This window comes from Suricata suricatta, chromosome 2 (genome assembly GCF_006229205.1).
Source record: "Suricata suricatta isolate VVHF042 chromosome 2, meerkat_22Aug2017_6uvM2_HiC, whole genome shotgun sequence".
NCBI classification, from domain to species: domain Eukaryota; kingdom Metazoa; phylum Chordata; class Mammalia; order Carnivora; family Herpestidae; genus Suricata; species Suricata suricatta.
The window spans coordinates 135,566,726-135,591,302 of NC_043701.1; the positions used below are offsets into that span (position 1 = coordinate 135,566,726).

Consider the following 24,577-nt stretch of genomic DNA (forward strand, 5'->3'; position numbering starts at 1 on the left):
ATTTCCCCTTTGTTTTGAAAAATAGCCAATGAAACTAATCTTCAGGATCTGGCAACTAAAGACTTTTATTTAATCCAAATGTACTGGATGAACAACATACTACTGTATAGCAATAGTATATTTATTTAACAAGGATCTGCATAATAAAGGACAGGTTTGGAATTATACGCTAGAAGGAGGTGATAAAGGTTAGTGATAGGAAGAAAGCAGCCAGTTGATGTGGATCATCCAGTAGTCTGTCTTCATCTAGCTAGTTGTGGAGACCATCGCTTTTAAGAAGCTGAAGCTATTACATATGCAGGAATATCACCTGCCTATTGTTCGTACCTCAGAGCCCAATACAGATTAACAGGCTGTCAGGGATCCACCAGGCTGTAAGGCAGAGAGCTAGCTTTTGGAGACCTACTGCTTTTGCTTGAGGAAGCACGGACTAAAAGTAGGAACGGGTACTTGGGGGTAGAGTGGGCACATCACTGTTTTCCCTGGTTTTCTAGATCTGAAAGGGGATTATTAAAGAGGGATGGTGCTGCAGACTTCACTTACTGCCGATTTAGAAGCGCTGCTGACTAGGGAGGCAGATGCCAGACTTCTGGAGTTGAAGAGAAATATCCAAGGCTACAGAATTAGCTCAGCAGTAACTGAAAACAGTATTCAGGGTCTCATTTTTGTTACTCACCATATGTTCACTGGTGCTGCCTTCCTGCTGGATCATATTTTAGTTGTTTTCTCAAATCAGAGGCCTCTAGGGACAGTAAGACCAGCATTTTCCAAGGGTTGTTCTGTAGCACCACTTTAGGAATGAACCCATCACACGAATACTCCTTGAATATTTGATAGTAACTTCCTTATACAGAAAATGAGCATCTACTTCATTTGTTCTTAAGATGTCTCCTTTAAGAATTTATAAAACAGGTCAATTCTGAGATTAGCTGGAATTCTGTTTGAAAAATATTCTGCTAAGTATTCATGGATCATTGTTACTTATTAGTAGGTGGCGCTGGTGCTGGTGGTGGTGGTAGGGAGAGTAGCTTTGATCAGTTATTGCTCAGTCTCTGGCCAGAGGGTGATGCTTAACCTCGGCTGTTAACATGCCGAAGTTTAGAGACGAGCACCTGGAAGTGCTTTGCAGCAACCCTTACACCTTATGTGATGATACAGAACAAAATCTGGTCATGTTTAGCCTGCTCTGGTACTGAGGAATGCCCATCTGAGAATGCTCAATCAACAGTCAAGCTAAAAAAAAAGTCAACTTGTTGCTTTACCTTTTTATTGACAGTAAAGCCCGGTTAGATAAAGGATTTACTGGATTCAGATTAATAAATACAATAATTTAATTATAAAAGGAAACAGTCTACTTGGAAGTTTTAGCAGAAATTGCTAGAGACAAGGGACTCTTGGCATATAGTCTGTTCATATATAAGAGAAGATAGCACAGAAAGAAAATTGGGGCAGTCCGATAGGGATGATTGAGATTAGGGATTCTGCAGAAAGAAAAGCAAATGTACTGACTGTTCTTTTAAGAAAGAACATTAAAAATGAAAAGCAACTGACCTGGGTAATTAACCTCAGGCAAAGGGAATAAATGTTTGGCAACACCCTGATTTTAGCTGCCAAGTTGATACTGGTTACCCAAGAAATTCCAAATTTGCAAAAAGTGCCATTTCCTATTAGATGAAAGGCAGGCTGGGTACCCTAGGCAGGCAAAGGTAAGAATGCTGCTATATGGTGGACTGTGTACCAGCATCAACCACTAGCCCTTGATAGCACAATGGGATGAATTTAAGGGCCATTCTTAGCATGATATGGAAAAGGGAGTTATAAGCAGAGACGAATCAAAAGAATGGAGTCACAAGGAGAAGAAAACTAATAGCATAAGAACAGGTGGGAACTACGAAGAACAAGCATTTATATCTTTCAGACATTCTCCATTCTTCATGCCTCATGAGGCAAAGCAACTGGGCAAGGACTTCAAAGCCAATGAAGCTGAGTGAAGTGATATAATTACAGACTGACTTGCCAACCATGAAGATCAATACGGTTTCATCAGTGTTACTGAAGGTTTTGTTTCTGCCTCAATATGATGTACATCTAAATATTTTGTCGGTACAGTAGACATCCAAGTAATAATTATGACAACAGCTTCAGGAAGGAATCTACTGACTACTGTAACCTTGGGAAGCACACAGTGTGAAAAGGGGGTTCCCCCTGAAGACAACTGATGCAGGTAAATTGAAGACGTTAAGAACAACAATAAAAAAGACAAAAGGTTTAAAAAACTCAGATAGTGAAGCAGGCACATTTTCTTCCTTTTGCTGAACTAGGGCTTGAGGCCTTTAGGCTAACTATGGTTTAAGTGGTGTTGACAAGCTTTATAGAACATGAAGGTGGGAAAGGTTCGCGGAAGTATCTTACTGCTTAAATTTGCTTCAAATCTCAAATGCTTGTGCTTGCAATAACTTCCTAAAAAGCAGAAGTAGTATTCCCTTTTATGACCTTAATAAAGTATTTACGCCTTTGATACAAATAATTTTTACTATGCTATCTAAACAGCTGAACTAGTGGCACAAAACTGAGATGGTACTTACTGCAGCAAGGTCCCTGTAAATCAAAATCTGAGCTTTACATAAAAATCTTATTTATAAAAAATACAATACCAAGTAGTGAGAATGAAGCATGGAGCAGTAGTGCCCCCTGCCAGGGCCATGTGGAAGTGGCTTCTGCTACAGTGCTTGCTTAATGGCACAAGTGAAAAGCTGAATAAGGCAAACACTTGAAGAGGCAGTTTTCTGTAAACTTCTTGGGGGTGAGGGGATTTCCTCTGTTTGGGGAGGTGCTGATTTGGGATGCCTAAAATCAGGTGTGACATTTCGCTGCACTTGATGCATCACATTACAGGTTAAGACAGCTCCTGCTGGCTAAGACCAGTTCACTTGTTTTAGGGGACAGGTGATCACTGTAGACTTTTGCCTTTACTGTTACAACGTGCAGCCTCCAGCCGATGCCCCCTATGAAGGAAATCACCTCCCGAATCTTCCTAACTGAAACGATACAAAATAAGCTAAGTAATTCAAAGTTTCCTTAGCTTAAAGCTCCTTAAGAACCTTACATTGATTACTAAGCAACTTCATTAGCGGTGTGTAGCTCATCAGGGATGCTTTAACTAGAATATGAATTCCCACCCACTTGGTACCTAACAGTAATAAACTATAATGACACTAGGAAAACAAACAGATCTTGAGGAATTTTGGCCTCTTCTCATGTCCTCACTTGGAACTTTCCAGCTTTCGTGACATATTTGACTCCTTTAAAAGGCTTGTATTTCTCCCCATACATGTCCAAGCGGTTTACTTTTAAGCCTGTGTCAAAAAGAATAGGTAAGGAAAGGAACAACTTATTATCCGGGTCATACCAACCAACAATATTCTACACAGTAAATCTGACATTAACCAAGTGTCTCTTTTATCATTTGGAAGCCATCTCCTTTCTACTGTTCATAAATTATAGCACTGTGGGGGACGGTTTTAGTTTAGATTCCCATGTGGGCAAGGAATGTCTTTTCAAGATAATTCATTCTGTGAGTATGAATGACTCCTTCTTTTGTGCTTGTATGGGGGGAGGGAGGTCTGGTAGAAGAAAGCTGTGTGAAGTTAAGGTGCTCTCCAAAATCATTATACCTGAGAGGAGGCCCCATAGCACAGTGTGAAAGGCAGGCTGGAGTTAGTCCTTTTTAGAGATGGAATGTTAGTACCCTTCTAAGCAAAACTCAATTAACCCTTAAACACAAGTCAAAACTTATCCTTACCAGAAATAGCAAGCTGCTGAATCTTGAATTGTATGTTGAGACTTGGATTCTCTTCTGGCTTGGGTGCTCCAGACTGTAAGTTTACCAGTCCTTTAAGACTTGGGAGCTTTTGTGGAGTAATTTTTCCCACATCCCATGTTAGTACCTTAAAAAGACATAACCAAATACAACCTGAACAATTTACTAAAGACAAGTGTTCAGAGACAAGGTTCAAAGACACCAAAAACTTCTATACAGAATGGAGCAGTGTCTTAGAAACAAGAGACCTGGGATCTTCTGTGACTCTGAATGGTGAGGGCAGAAAACCAACATTTGTAGGGCATCTACTTTTGGATACAGTCTTATGCTTAGCATTCTTCATACATTATCTCAAAGAAGTGCGGGGGCATCTGGGTGGCTCAGTCAGTTAGGCATCCAACTTCAGCTCAGGTCATGATCTTGTGGTTCGTGGGTTTGAGCCCCGCATCAGGCTCTGTGCTGACAGCTCAGAGCCAGGAGCCTGCTTCAGATTCAGTCTCTCCCTTGCTCTCTGCCCCTCCCCCACCCAGTCTCTGCCTCTCTCAAAAATAAACAAACATTAAAAAAAAAAAAAGCCTGTGATGCAGATTTTATCTTCTTTTACAAATGAGGAAACTCAGGCTTAGGGGTCAAATGACTTGTTCTAGGTCACACAGCTAATTTAGAGGCAAAATAGGGATTTGGACCTAAGACTGATTTCAAGTGTTCTTTCTACTATATTGCTTTCACTGTATATCTCTGGGCCTCAGTTTACTCTTCCTGTAAAATGAGAAAATGGACCTAAATTGGTGTGGTTTTTTTTTTCTGAGCTGACAAAATTTTATTAAATTGGTGTTTTTTAAACTTGAGCTTTCTTTGTTCAAATGAAATCTTTAGTTTGGAAGCTTAGTCACTGTCAAGAAAGTGAAGCTATTATGGTTGAAGCCAAGGTGAAGGGCCAGGGATCTGGAGCTCCCCCTTCATTTCTCAGCCCTGCGTAGTGTCTGGATAGGTTCTTCAAATCCATAGGATTGGATTGGATGATTTTTAACATTCAGTGATTTTATTTAAAAATGTGCCTTTTCACTTATCTGGCAGTACAATAACTGCCATTGAAAAGAATCATAATTTTTACCCAAGCAGGAAGTGAGAAAATAATCTTTTATAGTTTCTCTGAAAACCCTCTGCTAGAGGCACGTTTATGTATGGTGAGGAAGCAGCTTTCCTAGCCAGTACCCTCGGTGGACGAGTGTGAAACAGTGCTTTTAAATTAAAAAGAAAGGTCTTACTGATCAATTTCTACAGAAAATTTAACAACTAATAGACTATAATACTATCTTCCTATATCTAGGTAATGCTTTTCTCTTTTTAAACAGCTTTTTACATCTTTTTCCTCATTAGCGAGTCACTAGATGAGCAGTGGATGAGCAAAGACACACTGAGGGAGAAGAGACCGAGTCTCAGTTTTCTGTTCATCTCTCAGCAGCAGATGTGGGGTTCCCTCCACAACCAGGGGCAGGAGCATAGCACAGTGTGCTCTCCAGGTTTTGTTAGGATCTTTACTTTTAACCAAGACATTAAACTCTTTCTTCTGCCCTCCCTGCCATCACAAAATAAAGACTGCAGAAACACTTGCTTACAGTTGATGAGAGGTGGCCGTACCTTGGTAACTGGATCAAAAGTATAGCTGCCTTGTGTTGGCGTCAGGTTCATATTCAGTACAACTTTTGGCATGTGAACTGTTACTGTGATTCCTTCAATAGTTTTCCCCATATTCTGCTTTGGTCCGATTGTAATATCGAACCTGCCACAAGAACTGTTCTCCTTAAAGCTGATGCAGTGTTTCACATACACTGGTATTGCCACTAGACTGAAAAGATAAAGAAAGACTCAACCACAAACATAAGGCTGTGAGGCAGTTCTAGAGGTAGCCTGAAAACCTCCGGCCAGAGTGTCCTACCCTGTGACTTCACTATAGGACCATCTACCCTCAGAACTGAAGATTCAGCATCTGTACCAGGGGGTCTGAGTACATCAGTGTTCTAGCACCACTGCACTAAGAATTGTACAGTTTCTGAGGAATACATATACAAATCAAGATAGTATAAAAAATTGGGGCAAATAGCCTTAGTTTAAAGAAATAAATTACAATCCCATATAAAAGATAATTTAAAATTATACTAAATAAAATAGTTCCTATGTGTAAGAGCCAAGAAACAACTCTTCTGCTTTCAAGTCCCATCTGATATTACCTGAATACCTTCTGATATTTTCCAAGGATAAACCAGTTACAACCCATAATGCTAATTCATTCATTTGAACCTTAGTACACAAAAGAATGACCTAGCCAGTTAGTTGGGAGATAACTTAGGGAGCTGGAGATATGTCTGTCTCTTTTAGCTATGAAGTCTAAAAACCATAGTAAAATTAAAGCATGGTTTCAAGGTTTTGCCTAGGTTACACAGTCCTAGATGCTTGTTCTCAGGTATGTATTTTACTAGTCTCATCTACTACTATTTTATACTCTCAGATTCAAGGTACACAGATTATTTTAGATCTATATTTTCACCAGTTCTTCCTGAGTCTTCTGCTGGGCCATGGCTAAAGGGAGCAGTGATGAATTCAAGTATTCAACTATAAGAATGAAAAAGGTAAAGGGAATTCTACCCATCACACTGATATATGATGACAGATTTCTGGTTGATGCATCAACATACTTTTGTGAGCTGACACGATATGATATGAGTCGGAAATTTCCATCTGGAGGAATAAATGACAAAACTCTTTCAGATTCCCAACGCTTGAAGCGGATGCAGGGGTGGAAGCTGACATCATCTAGAAGCCGTGGGTTCTGCCAGAAAAACAAGACAGCAGTATACATAGAGTGCACTGAATGTGGCAACTCTACTCAGACATGAGAAATTAATATACTCCCTAAAGATAAAACAGTCATGTTAAGTGTTTGTTACTATGACCACATTAACACAATCTTAATGGACGGTATTTTATTTGAATTTCAATAACTTTTAAGTAGAAAATGCAAGTTGTATCATTTCCATTTCATAAATGAAAAAACTAAGGTTCGAAGAAGTCAAGGTGAGGACAAGACAGCATCAGAACTGTGTTCTCTTGATTTTCTTAGCAGTGTACCATGCTGAGTCTAAAATGATGAAAAAGATCAATGCTCTTTCATATCAGCAAAACAAGTAATAATTTGGTAAATGAGACTACAGATTTGCAGAAGCCAGCCAGCCACTTAGGCCACTTCTGGCAAAGTCAGGAAAAGACCTCAGCCTTTTCATAAAAGCCACACCCATCATGTAAAACATTGTCTTGGGAAGCTGCACTAAGAATATTTCTGATATAATCCTTATAATCTAAGATATAAACATGTGTCAGTATTTATCATTTCATTCAGTCCTTCATATGTATTAGGCATGCAAAGAACTACAGGACAGGAGAATAAAACTTACCATGAAAGAAAGAGAAAGGTCAGGCATTCCAGATAGCTTAATACAAGCATCAATGACCCCTTGAATTTCTGCAAAGACTGTAGATCCTGAAGAAAGAAAGAGATAACATCACTGGAATCTGAGACTTTACTAGAGCTATCACTCTATCTGAAGTAATGGAGACACCTCCTGAGTGTTGGACATAATGAAACTTGCACATCTACTAACAAGTTAGTGGACAAAGAATCCATTACAACAATTATGACAGTTTCTTCACTAAGTGTCATGGCCCACACCTAACTCTGGTAGGTAATTCTAAGGAATATCAAACCTGATTCTATCTTGATAGTCAACCTTAAAAGACTGAAGGACATGAAGTTAAAAAATTTTTAAAAAGTTTTTAACATTTATTCATTTTTGAGAGAGAGACAGACAGAGGACGAATAGGGGAGGGGCAGATAGAGTGGGAGACACAGGATCTGAAGCAGGCTCTAGACTCGAAGCTGTCAGCACAGAGCCCAATGCGAGGCTCAAACCAATAAATGGTGAGATCATAACCTGAGCTGAAGTTGGATGCTTAACCAAATGAGCCATCCAGGCGCCCCTAAAGTTAAATATTTTCCATAGAATTTTAAGATGAAGCAAGTTTCTCATGAAATGGACTAAACTGTTAACTTTTAAGAACAGGAGGCATTATTCTGTAATAATACAGCTATTATTCTGTATGATGTGATTTTATAATGAAAAAGAGCACTCACTAAAGATATTGGCTGTAATTCATAACTCATTTTCACACACCAACTAGCTGTGTGACCTTAAGCAGATTACTAAGCACTTCTGAGCTTCAGTTTCCTTATGTATATAAATGTGAGGGTTGGTTTAGATGTTTCAAATAAAATTTTATGATTCTAAGACAGTACTGCTGTTTTGTTTGGGGTTGTTATTAGAAGTACTGCATACAGGGGTGCCTGGGTGGCTAAGTCAGTTAAGTGTCCAACATTGGCCTATATCAGGATCTCATGGCTCATGAGTTTGAGCCCTGCGTCGGCCTCTGTGCTGACAGCTCAGAGCCTGAGCCTGATATGTGATTCTGTGTCTCCTTTTCTCTCTGCCACTCTCCAGCTCTGTCTGTCTCTCTCAAAAATGAGTAAGCATTAAAAAAATGTATTTAAAAAAATAGAAGTATTGCATATAAGGTGGGTGGTAGCAAAAGTATGGTGTATGGTAGATATATAGTAAATGTTTGAATGAGTAAATGGCAAGAGGCAGAGGCATACAGAGTAATAACTGGCTTAATATGGCAGCATGAGATCTGATTTATAAAGGTCTGGCAGATCTCAACGAGTGGTTATGAAAATTATATGTAACCTCTGGGCAAAATAAACAGATTTTTAAGCTATTAGAAAGTGAATGCCTTTCTACTGAAGTCATACTGTCAAGGGGTTTCAATTTTCTGTTCAGCTCATGTCAGCTCAACTGTTTCTTCCCAAATAAGACCACATGCACACAATTACCTGATTTATCTATAATTGCATCTATTTCTTCAACGACATCAAAATAGGCTTCATTGTTTGTGTACTTTACCCCTGCCCGGCGCCATGGGATGTTGGACAGCTGCCCAGTGGGGAGTGTGTCCCCAACATTACTGCTGCCTAGAAACCAGAAAAGGAGAAAACAAAGGTAATGCATTAAATGGTTATCAGAAAAGCTATTTACAAGGGCTCCTGGCTGACTCAGTTAGTATGTGACTCTTGACATTGGAGTTGTGAGTTCAAGCCCCAAGCTGGGTGTACAGCTAAGAAGGATGGAAGGAAGGAAGGAAGGAAGGGAGGGAGGGAGGGAGGGAGGGAGGAAGGAAGGGAGGGAGGGAGGAAGGAAGGGAGGGAGGGAGGGAGGGAGGGAGGAAGGAAGGGAGGAAGGAAGGAAGAAAGAAAAGCTGTTAACCAAAAAAACCCCCCAAAAAACCAAAAACCACACCCAAAAACCAAAAACCAATAAAGAATGCTTTAGTTCCTTCTTTACTGTTTGGATTTTTCTTTATTGAAGTTGTGGGATGGTTTCCAGAATTGTTGGAGATATATTCATAACCAACATGATCAAATTTCTGGAAGACAGAAGTAGACCATGTGTTCCTCTATGTGCCAGACCAGTTTAAATTCATTTACTTATCTTTTGCTTCCTGCGAGTTAATAGTAACCTAACCTAATTCCAGTTGCTCAACAACAGAATCTCATCCTGCTGCCACTGATGAAGAAAAGAGGCTAGTTGTTTTAAAACCTTCTACTGATACAAGGTCTCCACTGAGAATACAAAGTGATAAGTAGGTCCTTTGGTATTCAGCTGAAATTCTACATGAGATGCTGCCAAATAGGCCTCAGTAGAATAACTGGATGAAGACACACTCTGGCCTTCTCCCATTTTAAGGTCAGCATACCCATATGGCTGCAATATGGCTAATGTCTGGCTAATTTACTGGTAAACTGACATATGTCTGAAGATAAGTCTGGTTGTCCAAAACATATCCTTGAGCTGTGACATACTTTAACATTTTGGTTAATTTACATTTCCAACATAAAAGTAGTATATGCTTAATAACAACAACATATGTGAAGTTCAGAAAAGTGGCTAAAAAGATCTATCTTCCTTTTACCAAAATACAACTACCATTAACATTTTGGTATAATTCTTTAAACCTTTCCCTCATAAGTAGGTTCCACTTATTTTTTTTTCTATTTTGATAATTTTGCTTTTTTTTTTTTTACATATAATTTCACAGTCTCATTTGATTGGTGTGTCTCCAACCTTTTGCCTTCCAGAATTTTTGAAAAACACTGCCTTAATCTTCCTGTTCAAAACTTTCAATGTTTCCACACTGGCTTTGTGATAAAAACTAAATATTTAGCTTAGCATTCAAGAACTTCCTCAACTCAATTTTATCTCTCACTACTCAACCAAAAACAGCTCTGCTTCTGCTAAACAAATTAATACAATTCAAGGTTTTTCACTCTATTTTCTTATATACTTACATCTATAGAGTGCTCTTATTCCTCCCTCTCTCCCTAAATTCTGTTGCTTCTCTAGGGCTCTGCCTTCGGGCCAGCCAGTATAGTTCAGGAGGAATTATTTCATCCAATGGAACATTCTCTTGAATTTTATAAAGCATTGCCTTAATAACCTATGTATTGTCATTCTATTATTTTAGTAATCATAAAATACATGTTCATTTTGGAAATTAGAAAATGTACAGCAAAAATAAAAGTAGTTTCTTAGAGATGTTCACTGAAAACATTTTAGAGCTTTTTTGTCTGCACGAATGTTTAGGTATAATTAAGATAAATTTTATGGTTTTGTGCTTTTTTTCATTTAATATTATATCATGTGTACTTTCTAGTGTCACTGCATTGTCTATAAAGCACGGAATTGCCTTTTACAATCTTATACTATTATTATTTACTTTAATTTTTTTTCCCCAATCTCTCATTCAGAGTGTAAGTTTTAGGCACACAGACACTCCATCTTATCTTTCCTTGAATTTCTCCTAACACTCAGCCTTGTACAGAGAATGAATAAAGCTTTCTTACAAGCCTCCCTTGCCCCATTTTTTAGGTCAGTACATTTGGAGTGGGGTTTATAATGGTAGACATCACAGCTGGTGTGGCATGTAACATTTCACAGAAATCTTTCTCTAGAAGACTTTAATGCTCTCAAAAAAAAAAAAAAATACCATCATCTGGATGTGCCTAATTTCTAGCTACATTCAAGAAATAAATCAAAATTAGAAACTTACAACACAAGTACAAGGCCCACATTGCATGAGATCTCACAGACTAATTTCCTATCTCTTTTTAATAAATCTTCTCCATGTATAAAACAAAGACTTGCAGGAGACAATATGTACTTTGTGGTGGGGATCTTAAATTTTCTATAGTCTAGTAATTGAGATTTTATATATTTTATATATAACATAATGCCAGTTTTATAATGCTATTTTCCCAGCTTTTATTGAGATATGATTGACATATAACATTGTATTAAGTTTAAATGTATAACATGTTGATTTGATATACTTATGTACTATAAAATGATTATGAGTATAGTATTAGTTTACATATTTATCACATAACATAAAACAATGCTATTTTAAATATTACAGTGCCAGTCTATAAATAGATTGAATGCTCTTCTATGTAGCCTTATATATTGACTTCCCTTTTATATTGGCTTCTTTAAGATTAACTGGGAAAAGCTATTCAGTCTTATTATTTAGTGTTAAGTAATAGTAATAAATGTTATTGTGGTCTTATAGAAAAGTCTATAATAAAAGAATAATAACCCAAAGTTTTCTTTTTCACTTACGACCTAGCCTCTTCCCATGAAAAGAAATATACATCTATTTTCACAATAGCACTAACTTTAACTCTGGCCAAGTTGGACTACCTTAATAATCTGTCATATCATAAACAATATTATAAACAAGTTGTTTATAAAGTTCTATTTGCTCAGTTCCTAATGCAGTACATTTCACCTTACCTGTAATAGAGTTGACAACAGAACGTAGAATTGTTGGTGGTTTAATCAGTTCTTTCAAAATATTAGACTCGGTAGCCAGTGGAAATCCATTGTCTAACATTTCTTCCAAGAGCTCATATACAATGACCACATTATCCTTAATTGCAGCTTCTGAACACTCACCAAAGTAGTCCTTAACAAAATGTACATATTATTGCACAATGGAAGACATGAAGAAAGGCTTGCTAAACACTCTTTGTTTAGAAGGATAAACTTATAGTAGCAGAATTCATTGTTTAAGATGTTGAAATTATGTAACTCAGAAGGAAAAAAGCCCTCTGTAGTTTTCTACATTATTCTTCAATATTTTCTGAATATTTTTAGATTGAACTGAATTCATATTAAGCCACAGGGTACTTCATTTGCCTACCCCCAAAACATAGATGAGTTTTCAATTATTTGGTACATTTAGCAAGATGATAAAATATACATATTAGAAGACTGCATAACCAATAAAAATCTTGGGACCATTCAGAGAACTGTATGTAGAGGGCATTACTGTTTCCTGATAACATAATTTGTAATACATATAAAAAAATCAGGCTTCCGTGATCATGAGATCAGTGTTCTACGGAAACAGTGAATACAGCAGCCATATATACTGTTATACACCCTACAAAAAAGGGTTTATGAATGTATGCTTAGTTGAAAAGGAGAGATAGAATATACATCAAAAGCTGGGTAATTAAAGAATATCATCATGTGTCCTACTCCTAACTTGAGTGATTTAAGTTCAAAAGATTTGATGAATAACCAACCTGAAAAGTGTCAGCAACTCGATGTAGGAACTCAATTACAAATAGAGGTGGCACTTCAGTCTGTATGACAGACACAAAGAAGAGCTTATCCCGGTAGATACTGATGAGGTAGTGATGAGGTGTTGAAATGACAGGTGGTACATTTTCAACATCAGCAGCTTTCTCTTGAGCTTCAAAGAAATAATCACAGACAGACTGGCTCACAACACTCTTCCAGTGCTTCTCTAGAAATATGTCACCGGAACAGTTTATGAGAAATAAACTGTGAATCATTTTCTGGGGGGAAAAAAGTTTAAATTTAGCGTACATCAAAAAGTACCCTTGTATTATTCTGACAAAATCAGACAAAGACAATACAAGAAAATACAGACCAATGTCACTTAAGAATAGCTGTAAAAATCCTCAACAAAATGCTAGCAAACTGAATCTAGCAACATATTAAGATTATACACCTCAGGGAGCCTGGGTGGCTTAGTCCATTAAGCATCCAGCTCCGGCTCAGGTCAATGTCTCATGGTTTATGGGTTTGAGTCCCGAGTTGGGCTCTGTGCTGACAGCTAGCTCAGAGTCCGGAGCCTGTTTCAGATTCTGTGTCTCCCTCTCTCTCTGACCCCCCGCCCCCACTTGTGCTATCTCTCCAAAATAAATAAAAAAACAGAAAAAAAATTAAAAAAAAATTACACACCTCAACCACTGGATTTATTCTAAGAATAGAAGATTGGTTCAACACATGAAAATCAAACAACGTAACATAATATACATAAAATAAAAGACAAAAAATAATCATTTTAAAATGAGCAGGAAAGTAATTTGACAAAATCTAGCACCTGTTTATAATAAAAATACTTAAACTAAAAAAAAAAAAAACTTCCTAACACTGATATGGCATCTATGAAAATCCCATAGCTAACATCATATTTAATGATTACATATTAAAACCTTTTTCCTTAATATCAAGAAAGAACAAAGATGTCCACTCTCACCATTTTTATTCAATATGGTACTGGACATTCTAGCCAGGGCAATTAAAAAATGAAACCAAAGGCTTCCAAAGTGGAAAGGAAGAAATAAAACTACCTCTATTTGCAGATAATACAATTTTGTATATGTAAAGTCCTAGGGAACAAAGACGTATACACACATACACACACACACACACACACACACACACACACACAATCATAGTTAATGAGTTCAGCAAGCTTGTATAACACAAGATTAATATAAATAATTGTATTTCTTTTTTTATTAGAAAAAATTTTAAACTTTATTTATTTTTGGGAGAGAGAGACAGAGTGAGTGCAGGGGAGGGGCAGAGAGAGAGGGAGACACAGAATCTGAAGCAGGCTCCAGGCTCTCAGCTGTCAGCAAAAAGTCCAATGTGGGCCTCAAACTCACAAACCACAAGATCATGATCTGAGCCAAAGTTGTACACTTAATCACTTGAGCCATCCAGGCACTCCCAAAAAACAATGATATTTCTATACATTAGGAATGAATAAAACCTGAAAGTGAAATTGAGAAAACGATTCCATTTACAAGAGCATCAAGAAGATCAAAATACTTAGGACTAAATTTTAAAAAAGTGCAAGACTTGTATATTGACTAGTACAGAACATCACTGGAAGAAATTAAAAATATCTAAAACTTGGGAAGTTATTTCATGTTCATGGATTAGAAAACTTAATATTATTATTAAGATAGCAATACTCACCAAATTGGCCTAAGATTCAAAGCAACCCCTACTATAATAGGGTTTATAGCTGCCTATTTTATGGAAACTGACAGGATCCTCCTAAAATTTATATGGAAATGAAAGGGAAAAAGGATAGCCAATACAGTCTTAAAGAAGAAGAACAAATTTGGAGAACTTACACTTTCTGATTTAAAAAACCTACTATGAATGTACTCTGTAGTACTGGCAAAGGGATAGACATATAGATCAATGGAACAGAACTGAGAATTCTGAATACACACCCTTACATATACAGTCAATTGATTTCTGATAAGATTGTCAAGACCATTCAGTGGAAGAGAGAACAGTCATTTCAACAAATGGTGCTGGGACAACTGGATTTCTACATGCAAAAGAATGAATACAGACCTCCATCTCATACCATATACAAAAATCAACTCAAAATGTATCAAAGATTTAAATATAAGAGCTAAAACTATTAAAAACTCTTAGAAAAAACCATATATGCATGAAGTCATCAGGACCCTGGAATAGATAGTATTTTTTTTTAGATAAGACACCAAAAGCACAAGCAGCAAAAGAAAAAACAGATAACCTGGACTTATTATCAGAATTAAAAATTTTTGTACTTTGAAGGATGTTGTCAAGAAAGTAAAAAGATAACTCACAGAATGAGAGAATAATTGCAAACCATATTATTTTATAAGGGACTACTACCCAGAATATATAAACACTTACAACTCTATAATAAAAGGACAAAAAAAAATGGGTAAAGAATTTGAAGACATTACTCCAAAGAAGACAAACACACAAATGACCAATAAGCAGAGGGAAAGGTGCTCAATATGTTCTCAAAATGTAAATCAAAATCACAATGAGTTATTATTCCATATCTAGTAGGCTAGAGATAATCAAAATGCAGACAATAACAAGCATTGACAAGAATGTGGAGAAACTGGAACCCTCATAAATTGCTGATAGGAATGTAAAATGGTAGAGCTGCTGTGGAAAACAATTTGAGTTCTCCAAAAAGTTAAAGAGTGAGTTACCAAATGACTCAGAAATTCTGCTACGAGGTACATAACCAAGAAAACTAGGAACAGATGTCCATACAAAAATCTATACAAATGTTCCTAGCAGCATTACTCATAGTATTCAAAAAGTGAAGACAGCTCAAATGTTTATCAACAGATGAATGGGTAAATAACAAAATTTCAAACAATGGAATATTATTCAGCCACAGAAAGGAATGAAGTAATACATGCTATAACATGGCTGAATCATGAAAACATTATGTTTAGAAGCCAGACAAAAAAGGTCACATATTATATAATGCCATTTGTATAAAATGTCCAGGGTAGGCAAATCTAGAGAGACAAACAGTAGATTAGTAGTTGAGTGGAAGGGGAAGAATGTGGAATTAGTCGTTATGGGTTTGTCATTTCTTTTTAAGGTGATAAAAACCATCTGGGATTAGAGATAATGGTTGTACAACTTTGTGAATAAACTAAAAACTACTAAATTGTACACTTTAAAATGGTGAATTTTATAGTATATGAACTGTATTTCATTTAAAAAATATTCTTAATAACTGTGACATACAAATCTACTCCCAGGTGAATTAAAACATGTGCACCAAAAACATGTATAAAAATATATTGTTATGGTGAAAATCAGCAACAACTCAAATCTTTATCAATAGAATGGAAAAATCAACTATAGTGTATTATTAAAATGAAATATTACATAGCAATGAAAATAAATTTGTTATATGAAGTAAATATGGATGAATCTCACAAACACAATATTGAACAAACAAAGCCAGATGCAAAAGGATATATACAGTATAAATCTATTTATGTGAAGTTCTAGAACAGACAAAATTAATCTATGATTTGAGAAACCACATGCTATCATTTATGGAGGAGAGTGAGGGTAGTGACTAATAGGGGCATGGGAGTGGTTTAAGGTCCTTGTAATGTTTTACTTCTTGATACAGTTACAAGTTGTAATCATTTTGTGGTATTTCATTGGGCTTATATTATGACAAATAATTTTCTGAGTGTTAATTATGCATCAAATAAAAACTTTTTATTTCCTTGCAAATGGGGGGTGGTGGAAAAATATCTAATTACCTTAATGTGCTCCCTTCTTTTATATGGATAACATCTGTTATCAGGTGTTTAGTATGGTGGTCAATTAATTCAAAATTATACTACTGTAGAAGTGTAGCCCAGCTGCAAAAAATTTAAAATGAATAATTTCCCCGCATGAAGATAAATTTCAAAGAGGAAAGGAAAACCTTCCAGAATGGATGGATTCATTCAATTCCGTTGACACAGGAAACAAGGACATAAACCTGACCAGTTATTTTAAGATTAAGTAATTTATTTTATGAAAGCAGCTGACATTTAAGGACTATTTGGTGATGATTTCCCCTTCCTCTCTGGCACATGTTCAGAAGTTTTTAAGTAAATTACTAATTACTAAGATGTGTTTAGTAATTATCGTATTAATAAAGTATGAATGCTGTTAGTATGAATGCTGTTAACAGTTCCTGCTTATTAGAAACAAAAACATTTCTTTGTTCAAAGCCATCTTGACTTAGCAAGCAATCAATGTGACAATAAACCCTGACACCTTATGCACTGGACCTGCTAAATTTTTCTAGATTAATACTGAAACCTGTTCATTTTTCTACTTTATCTAGTCAGATGCCTTAATAGGTTTGCTTTATGTCAGCTTTATATTTCAATTTGGATGTTAAATAGTGTCATTGGGGGCACCCGGGTGGCTCAGTCGGTTATCTGACTCTTGGTTTTGGCTCACATTATAATCTTGTGGTTTGTGAGTTTGAGGCCGACATTGGGCTCTGCACTAACTGTGGAGCCTGCTTGGGATTCTCTTTCTCTCTCCTCCCCTCACTTGCTCCTACTCTTTTTCTCAAAACAAATAAACTTAAAAAAATAAGCAGTGTCATTGGAATCAGACTTGCTATACAGAACCTATGGACTTTTAACTATCACCTCTGCTGATACGCTTAAAAAAACAACAACAACAAATGAACAGGAGTATTGAATGAGAAGATCTGCAACTAAATTTGTATTATGACATCTTTACAAAACTCAGCTCAAAGTGTTTATTCATTAAAGGTAAATACATTAATAATAACCAAAATGTATTCAGTACTTACTGTGGGCCAGCCACTATCCTATGAAGTTATCTACATTATCTTATTGAATCTTCATAACTGAATGTTATAAATATCCTGCTTATCCCCTTTTTATAGATAAGATGATAAAGTCTTAGAAATGTTAGTCAGATCATACAGTAAGTGTAAGAGATAGGATTCAAATCCAGGTCCAGGTGAATCTTAGGCTCCCTTTTTCACCTGGCTCCTAGAGACTAGTTATTAGGAACATTCTCTAGGCAGCACTGTCCAATAGGATTTCTTGCAATGATGGACTAGTACCCATGGGTCATATGTGGCCATTGAGCACTTAAACTTTGGCTAATGCAACTGATGTACTTAAGTTTTAATTTTAACTTAATTTAAATTCATATAACTACATGTAGTTAGTGTTTACCATTTTGGACTGGGCAGCAAATGGGTAGCAAATGTGCTCTTTGAGCTTATAATTTAAGAAAAAGAGCTGAAGGATATGCTTCTTACTTACTTAGAGGCCAAAATGTGTTGTGATAAATTAGAGAAAAAATTTTAAAGCTGACATAAGTTATATTCTCAAATTGGTTATCCTATAGAAGTATAGTTCACATGGATCTGTGGCACTTTGTTGTCACACTATACCCCAAAAGAACTGCTTGTTCTTGATGCAAGTGACTTCATAATTCTTTTATTTAGAGGCCACATTCCTACTCATCCTCTTAAACTGGTGAAAAATTCTTTCCAGGAAAAGTTTCCACCAATGTTATTTTCATTGGCAATAGTTCAAATCTCAGAAGAATACTGTAAGTTAAACCAGCCATCTGGATTTATTGTTATCCTTAATGCTGAGACGAAAGCAGAACACTTGTGGCTCTCAACAGTGCTTAGCTTTAAAACCTACCTTACCCTTCTATTAGAAAAGAATTTATTATTTCTTCTATTCATATTATGAACAAAAGCCTAATGTATATAACAATTAAATAAATGCCACACGTAGCAGTGCAAATTAGCCTCTTTAAAAAATTTTTTTCCAACACCATGAAGAAAGAAATTATGGCACCAAAATTTTCCCTCCATCATACACACTAGGATTAATTTTGATTACTATTCAATCTACAGTTTTAATTTTTCTAGGCTTTATTCCATACAAATTTGTGCAGTTTTCAACATTAGATAGAAATCTTAAATCTAAGCTGGGAAAGGGCTTTTAAGAAATAAAAGGAAAAATAAAGTCTTTGGCAGTTTCCACCTACTCAGATCCTCAAGGCTGCAAGGTTTTGATGATGTAGATTCATTAGGAATGTCTCCTTGCCAGCCAGGGCCAACCCCCAGGCCTGCTGAGAGCAGAGGCCCTCCCAGTACCCAGGTTGCCACCACCCCAGGGGCCCGGTCTTACAGAGGCCCAGGTCTGAGGCTGCAGAGGTCTGGGGCAGCCACCATTGAGAAGCCCTCCTCAGGGGCCAGAACTCCTTTGCCAGCGTGGATTCAAGTCGGGACTGCATAACTAAAGCAGTTGCAGTTTTATTTTGTTTACAGCTTTTTTCCCAAAAATGATTTGTAGTCGTGTGTGCAACACTTTGCCCTGATATGTGTGCTCTACAATAAAAACCAAATCTAATATATTTTGGGAAAAAAAAGAAAAAAGAAAACACTGTTCAAGAACAAAATCCACTTTGAGCATTGGTCCTCAAAACAGTACAAAACATTAATTAGGTACTGTGTGCTAAATTACAGAATCAAACTGATCTACTGACTGAAAGTTTCTTCAATGAAACTTTGAATCAACATGCTTAAAAATAAAAAGTCAAAATTTGTGTTCCAACCACTGGATTTCAAACCAAGTAGATTTTATGTTTAGAAACACTAAAAAAAAAAAGTGTTTCATTTATAAATACGGAAGGAACAAAAAAACATCACTGCAACAATCCAGAAAGAACCAAAGAAATTTGTGAGGACAAGCACACAAAATTTAGTCAACCTTGCTGTTTTCTCAGCTGCTTATATCTCAGTATTTGCAAATATACCTAAAGATGCCAACTCCTCAAAGCCTGTATTTTTAGTCATTTCCAACGACGTCTGGAATTTTGTGTCATGGATAGCATTCTGCTTCACTGTCTGAACATCCTCAATGGTTCTCAGTCTGGGAAGTTTCACTTGACCCTATGAGACCATGGTGAAAGGAACACCAGGAAGTCAGAACACTATCATAATGTATCACACTAAGTCAAAGAACTTTAAGTCCTAAGATGACAAAGACCGACTCCATTTTGAACCAAAGTTTATGGTATACTATGAATGAAAATTATTGGAGATAGCTATTAAAAGTAAGTGAATCATCCGAGCTGATGTACTAAATCCAATACAATCTTTATCTTAATTTCCTTGCTAATAAACCTGTGATAAATCAGTTGAAATGTATTTCTGTACCACAACTTAAGCTTCAATAAGTTTGCTTAATTAAAAAAAATTTTTTAAATGTTTATTTATTTTTGAGAGAGAGCGAGTGAGTGCTGGGGAGGGACAAAGAAAGAGGGAGACACAGAATCTGAAGCAGGGTCCAAACTGTCAGCACAGAGCCTAACATGGGGCTTGAAGTCACGAACCATGAGATCATGACCTGAGCTGAAGTGAAACACTTAATGGACTGGGCCACCCAGGCACCCTTAGCCTGTTTCTTTAGTTATTGACTCTTTTAGTAGCTGCAGTTACTTCTTTTATGATTTTAATAAACTTTCTGGTAAAGTTACACACTCATGGCAATCACAACCATCTTTTTGTTGTTAGTGACTTTTGAATCAGAAAACAGAATGCTACCAGCTTATTTTAAAGCCACTTCAGAAACAGTTCCATCAGAGTTTTGACTGCAGCTTACATACTTCATAAATCCTCTTTACCGAAGGATGAACACTCAACCTGAGGAGCCACAAACAAAGCAAATATAACACATAAGATCCCTGACTGAGGATGGTTTGACTTTAGATTTTTCTACCTTTCAATCATGCAGAGGTGGTATGTATCCATTAGAATCCATACTTTGAATTTTGATCTTTTTCCAGGAAAGTGATACTATACTTTTGTGGAATGCTGGGCAGAGACAGTGAGCCACAGTTCCCAATCACTCACAAGATCAGCAGAGTGAACAAGCAATACACTTATAACCATTCTGTTCCTCACTTCAGTATTCAATAAATTACACAAGATATTCAACACTTTATTATAAAATACATTGTGTTAGACAATTTCGCCTAACTGTGGGCTACTGTTAAGTGTTCTAAACACATTTAAGGTAGACTAGGCTAAGCTATCATGTTCAGTAGATTTAGGTATATTAAATGCATCTTTGACTTACAATATTTTCAACTTATGAAGGGTTTATCAGGATATACCCTTATCATAAGTGGAGAAAGATCCTTGGAATAGTGTCTAAAAAAGAAAATGTATTTCTTCTACCTATAACAGAATGGGGGCATAAAAGGGCCTATATGTAAGGTAAGAGAATGTGAACAGAAAAGAATCTAGCCCCTCTGATTCTCAGACAATACTTAGACCATTTATTAATTCAACAAATAGTTCTGAATATGTTTTATATACAGTAAGCAATGGCAATAAAAGGGTGAACAAAATAAGAGTCCCAGAACTTAGAGTGGCTTAGACTTCAGCAAAGATAAACAAAACAGTAAGATGTAATTTCTATTATGACAGAATTCCTTCAGAATTTTACACATCTTTGAGGTGACAGAGAACACAAGACAACCAGGTGAGGTGAGGGGAAGTAGTGAGATGTGACTGGGAAGGGGATAGGCAGAGACTGGTTCACGTAATTTTTAGTGCAATGTAAGGTTATTTCTTCTGGTTTTAAGCAGGGAGTTCATGAAATCCAATTTAGTTTTAAGAAAAACTGCACTGTGGAAACAATAATAAGATAACTGGATATTGTGACACTGGCTGAGAGATGAATTATGGTGGTGGCCTGGAATAAGAGTTGACAGCCAGGATGGAGTATAATGAAAAGACAGGAGAAATATTTAGGCTTGAGCAAAGATTAGGTGGATTTGGGGGGTGGAGATGAGAGGAAAAATGAGGCAATTAGCCCTGGTCCTATATAGTGACCCAATTCTGGATATATTTGACCTAAATGGATATATTCACAAGACTACTGTATGTGCAGGTTTGGTGCTTCAGAGAGAAGCTGAGTTGGGAGACATGCTTATGAGTAAACACAAATTTTTGTTAATGGGGATTATAGCTATAGAGAAAAAAACAACAACGAGAGAGTGTGGATAGTAAGAGCACCTATGGAAAGAATTCCAACATTTGAGTAGGGTCAAGGAAATGGGCCTAGAGGAAGACTGAGAAGATGTGGTTGAAGATCAGTAAAAAAGAAAGAGGAAAGGGTAACAATTTTTAGTAACTGGAGTGTTAGTGTGTTTCTAGAAGAATGGAACACTAAACATTTTAAATGGCACATAGAGCTCGAGCTACAAGAATTGAAAATGTTTGTTTCTTGTTTTTTTAAAAATTACTTGGTAAGGGGCCTTTTCGGACTCCCCTTCAATCACACCCTCCCCTATAAAATTATGGTATATCTGTATAGCTCCTTTGGTACTGTAATACAGTGTTCATATATATAAAACATTCTACTCTTTTTTGGTCTCTTTTGAGAATTTATGACTTAACAGAGGACATTGGAGACCTTAGTAAAAATAGTTTTTGCAGTAGTTCAGTGGAATGCTAGGAAACAAGACAGGATGAAATAGGCTAAGAAATAGCTCAAAGTGGGAAAAAGAAAGGAGAGTAGACTATACACTCAAGAACTCTAGCTGTGATGATGAAAAGACACACACACACACACACACACACAAATGGGAGTATTTCAAAATTCAGTTTAAAGAAGAAGATTCCTAAATGATTAAGAAAAGGTATGAGTAGAAGGGAAAAGGCAGATGATGTAGGAGACAGGAAATAACTGGAAAAAAAAAAAAAAGAGGATCCTGATTAGGGAGGAGAGGATGGTACTGGGAAACTAGGGATTTGCTTTCTCTAGGGGACACTTTTCCTCTTTAAACAAAAGGGAAGACGGTTTGTACATCTGGTTGTAGCAAGATGATCGCTTCTGCCTTCCTCTGTGTAATAGAAGAGATCATTTGTAGAGGGAGAGAGAATTCTTCTTTATAAATGTCGTTTGCTACTCATGCACTGACATATTATTGAGCTAATTAACATGTCTACTCGAGGAAACTCCAACAGTATGTATAGTATGTTGAATGTTTAGAAATATGGTAAAAATCCTAAAATTCAGGTAGGAAAAACTAACCTTACTATAAAGAGAGCTTTCCTACCAAAGATATGTAAATTTCAGGTAATTCTTCATTCACCTCATTCTCCCACTTTTCCTATACTCCCAATTCAGAGACCTCCTTTCTCTCCAAAACTGATCGTTCGACTGTTCCATTTGTAATTTTGATCCCATTCTCTTCTCTTTCCTTAGATTTATATCATACACATTGGTTGGTTCCTTGCTTTTTGTCCCCCAAAACATAGTGTCTTGTATTCTTTAATCCAAACCTCAGGGGCGCCTGGGAGGCTCAACCGGTTAAGCAACCAACTGTTGATTTTGGCTCACGTCATAATCTCACAGTTTTGAGTTCTAGCCTCAGGCCGGGCTCTGCACTAACCCTGCAGAGCTTGCTTAGCATTCTCTCGCTCTCTCTCTTCCCCTCCTCTGCTCGTACTCTCTCTCAAAATAAATAAACTTAAAAGTTAAAAAAAAAACCCCAAAAACAAAAAAACAAAACCCAAGTCTTTATAGGGACGTGACACCCCTGAATAATCTTTTGTTTCATGCTCCAAACGATGAAGGACCGATTAGTCCCCACTTGGGATCTTTCCTCTCAGTAACTGATTGTATTAAAGCAGCTCTCTGAACTTGCCTAATGACATCCTAATCATCAAATCCAGCTACCTAGTCTGACTTCAACTTCCTCTTTTGACCCTTGCAACATTTCATGTAATTGATAACTTTCTCCCAACCAAGACAAATACTTATTGCATGAAACTTCACCTGTTTTGTTATCATCTTGAAACTTTCTTTTCGGTTTACTTCCCAGCCTTTTTTCCTTTTTAAATTTACTTGTAATCTTTCTACCATCCACACCTAATCCCCTCTTTCAAACTCGGTATATCCCACGCTCCATAAAATTCCTCCTCGTATACGGGCTCCCAATTTTAGTGGCACTACCTTCATAATCATACAAGCTATAAGCTTAAGCTTTGGGACAAGCCAGCCCAACAAATCCAACTAGCCACAGTGTTCATCGCTTTTCCCATCTTCTCCTGAAGAACGGAAACACCCTCCTCACTGTATTCGCCACCCAGGCTCATCCGGGGGCCACCTTCTAACAGGACATCCGTTCAGGTTACTCGGGGTTTGCCTTCCAAAGCAGAAGGCTGGGGCTGAGGTCCGAGTTGTTGCTACTTGAGCTCACCGTGGGTGACAGGATCTTTTTCCCGCGCGGAAGCACGGAGAGGGACCCCAATGAGCCTGAACCTCTTGGGCGTGGGACGCGAGAAGGCCGGGCTCCAGGTGCACCTCTTCCTTCCGGCCCTGCCGGCAAGAAAGCCCGGAAAGCCGAGAGAGAGGCCCGGTCAGCATCAGAAACTCTCTCGAAGCCCAGGCTGGAGTCCGGAGCCCCAGCAATTCAGTATGCTCCCCAGTTTTCGAGCCGTTCCCTGTCCGCAGACTCCCCGCCCCTCACACTCACCCCGACACCTGGGCCAGCCAGTGATTCGGCGCCAGGTCTACTCCGGACCTAGGTTGAGGCAGCTGAGAAGGCTCCGAGGACCCCGTAGGTGGGGTGCCCAATAGATTGCCTGACAAAAGCTTCGAAGAAACCAACTGAGTCTACAGTATTGGAAAGATTAAATAAGCGGAAAGACGTTGAATGAGAAAAACGTCTCTTGAGTCTTAGGATCTAAAATCTCCTAGATCACCCAGAACCTAGAGGAAGGTGGGTTTCACATCATGTTGACTCAGGCACTCGTGTGCAGTCTAACTCAGTCTGGGGTTCCCCCTACAGCAGGGGGGCGGGATCAGAAAGGGGCTGAGCCAATGGCTGTGGAAGGAAGAGATACGGAGTG

The 24,577-nt window shown here is 37.3% G+C and overlaps 1 protein-coding gene across 2 annotated transcripts; it reads right to left on the minus strand.

Moving 5' to 3' along the window:
- Positions 1-40: 40 nt before the first annotated feature.
- On the minus strand, positions 41-24,195 carry AP3M1 (adaptor related protein complex 3 subunit mu 1). 2 transcript variants are annotated; one of them, XM_029931998.1, is made up of 10 exons: positions 23,926-24,195; positions 12,579-12,854; positions 11,782-11,953; positions 8,766-8,903; positions 7,273-7,358; positions 6,517-6,650; positions 5,462-5,669; positions 3,803-3,947; positions 3,268-3,356; positions 48-3,038 (listed from the first exon to the last, which is right to left on the minus strand). In XM_029931998.1, exons 2-10 carry the CDS (start codon positions 12,849-12,851, stop codon positions 3,018-3,020), a joined length of 1,266 nt encoding a protein of 421 aa, XP_029787858.1. In that variant the 5' UTR covers positions 12,852-12,854; positions 23,926-24,195; the 3' UTR covers positions 48-3,017. The 2 variants fall into 2 exon arrangements, with proteins under 2 accessions (XP_029787859.1, XP_029787858.1); XM_029931999.1 differs by having other exon boundaries at positions 41-3,356.
- Positions 24,196-24,577: the final 382 nt, after the last annotated feature.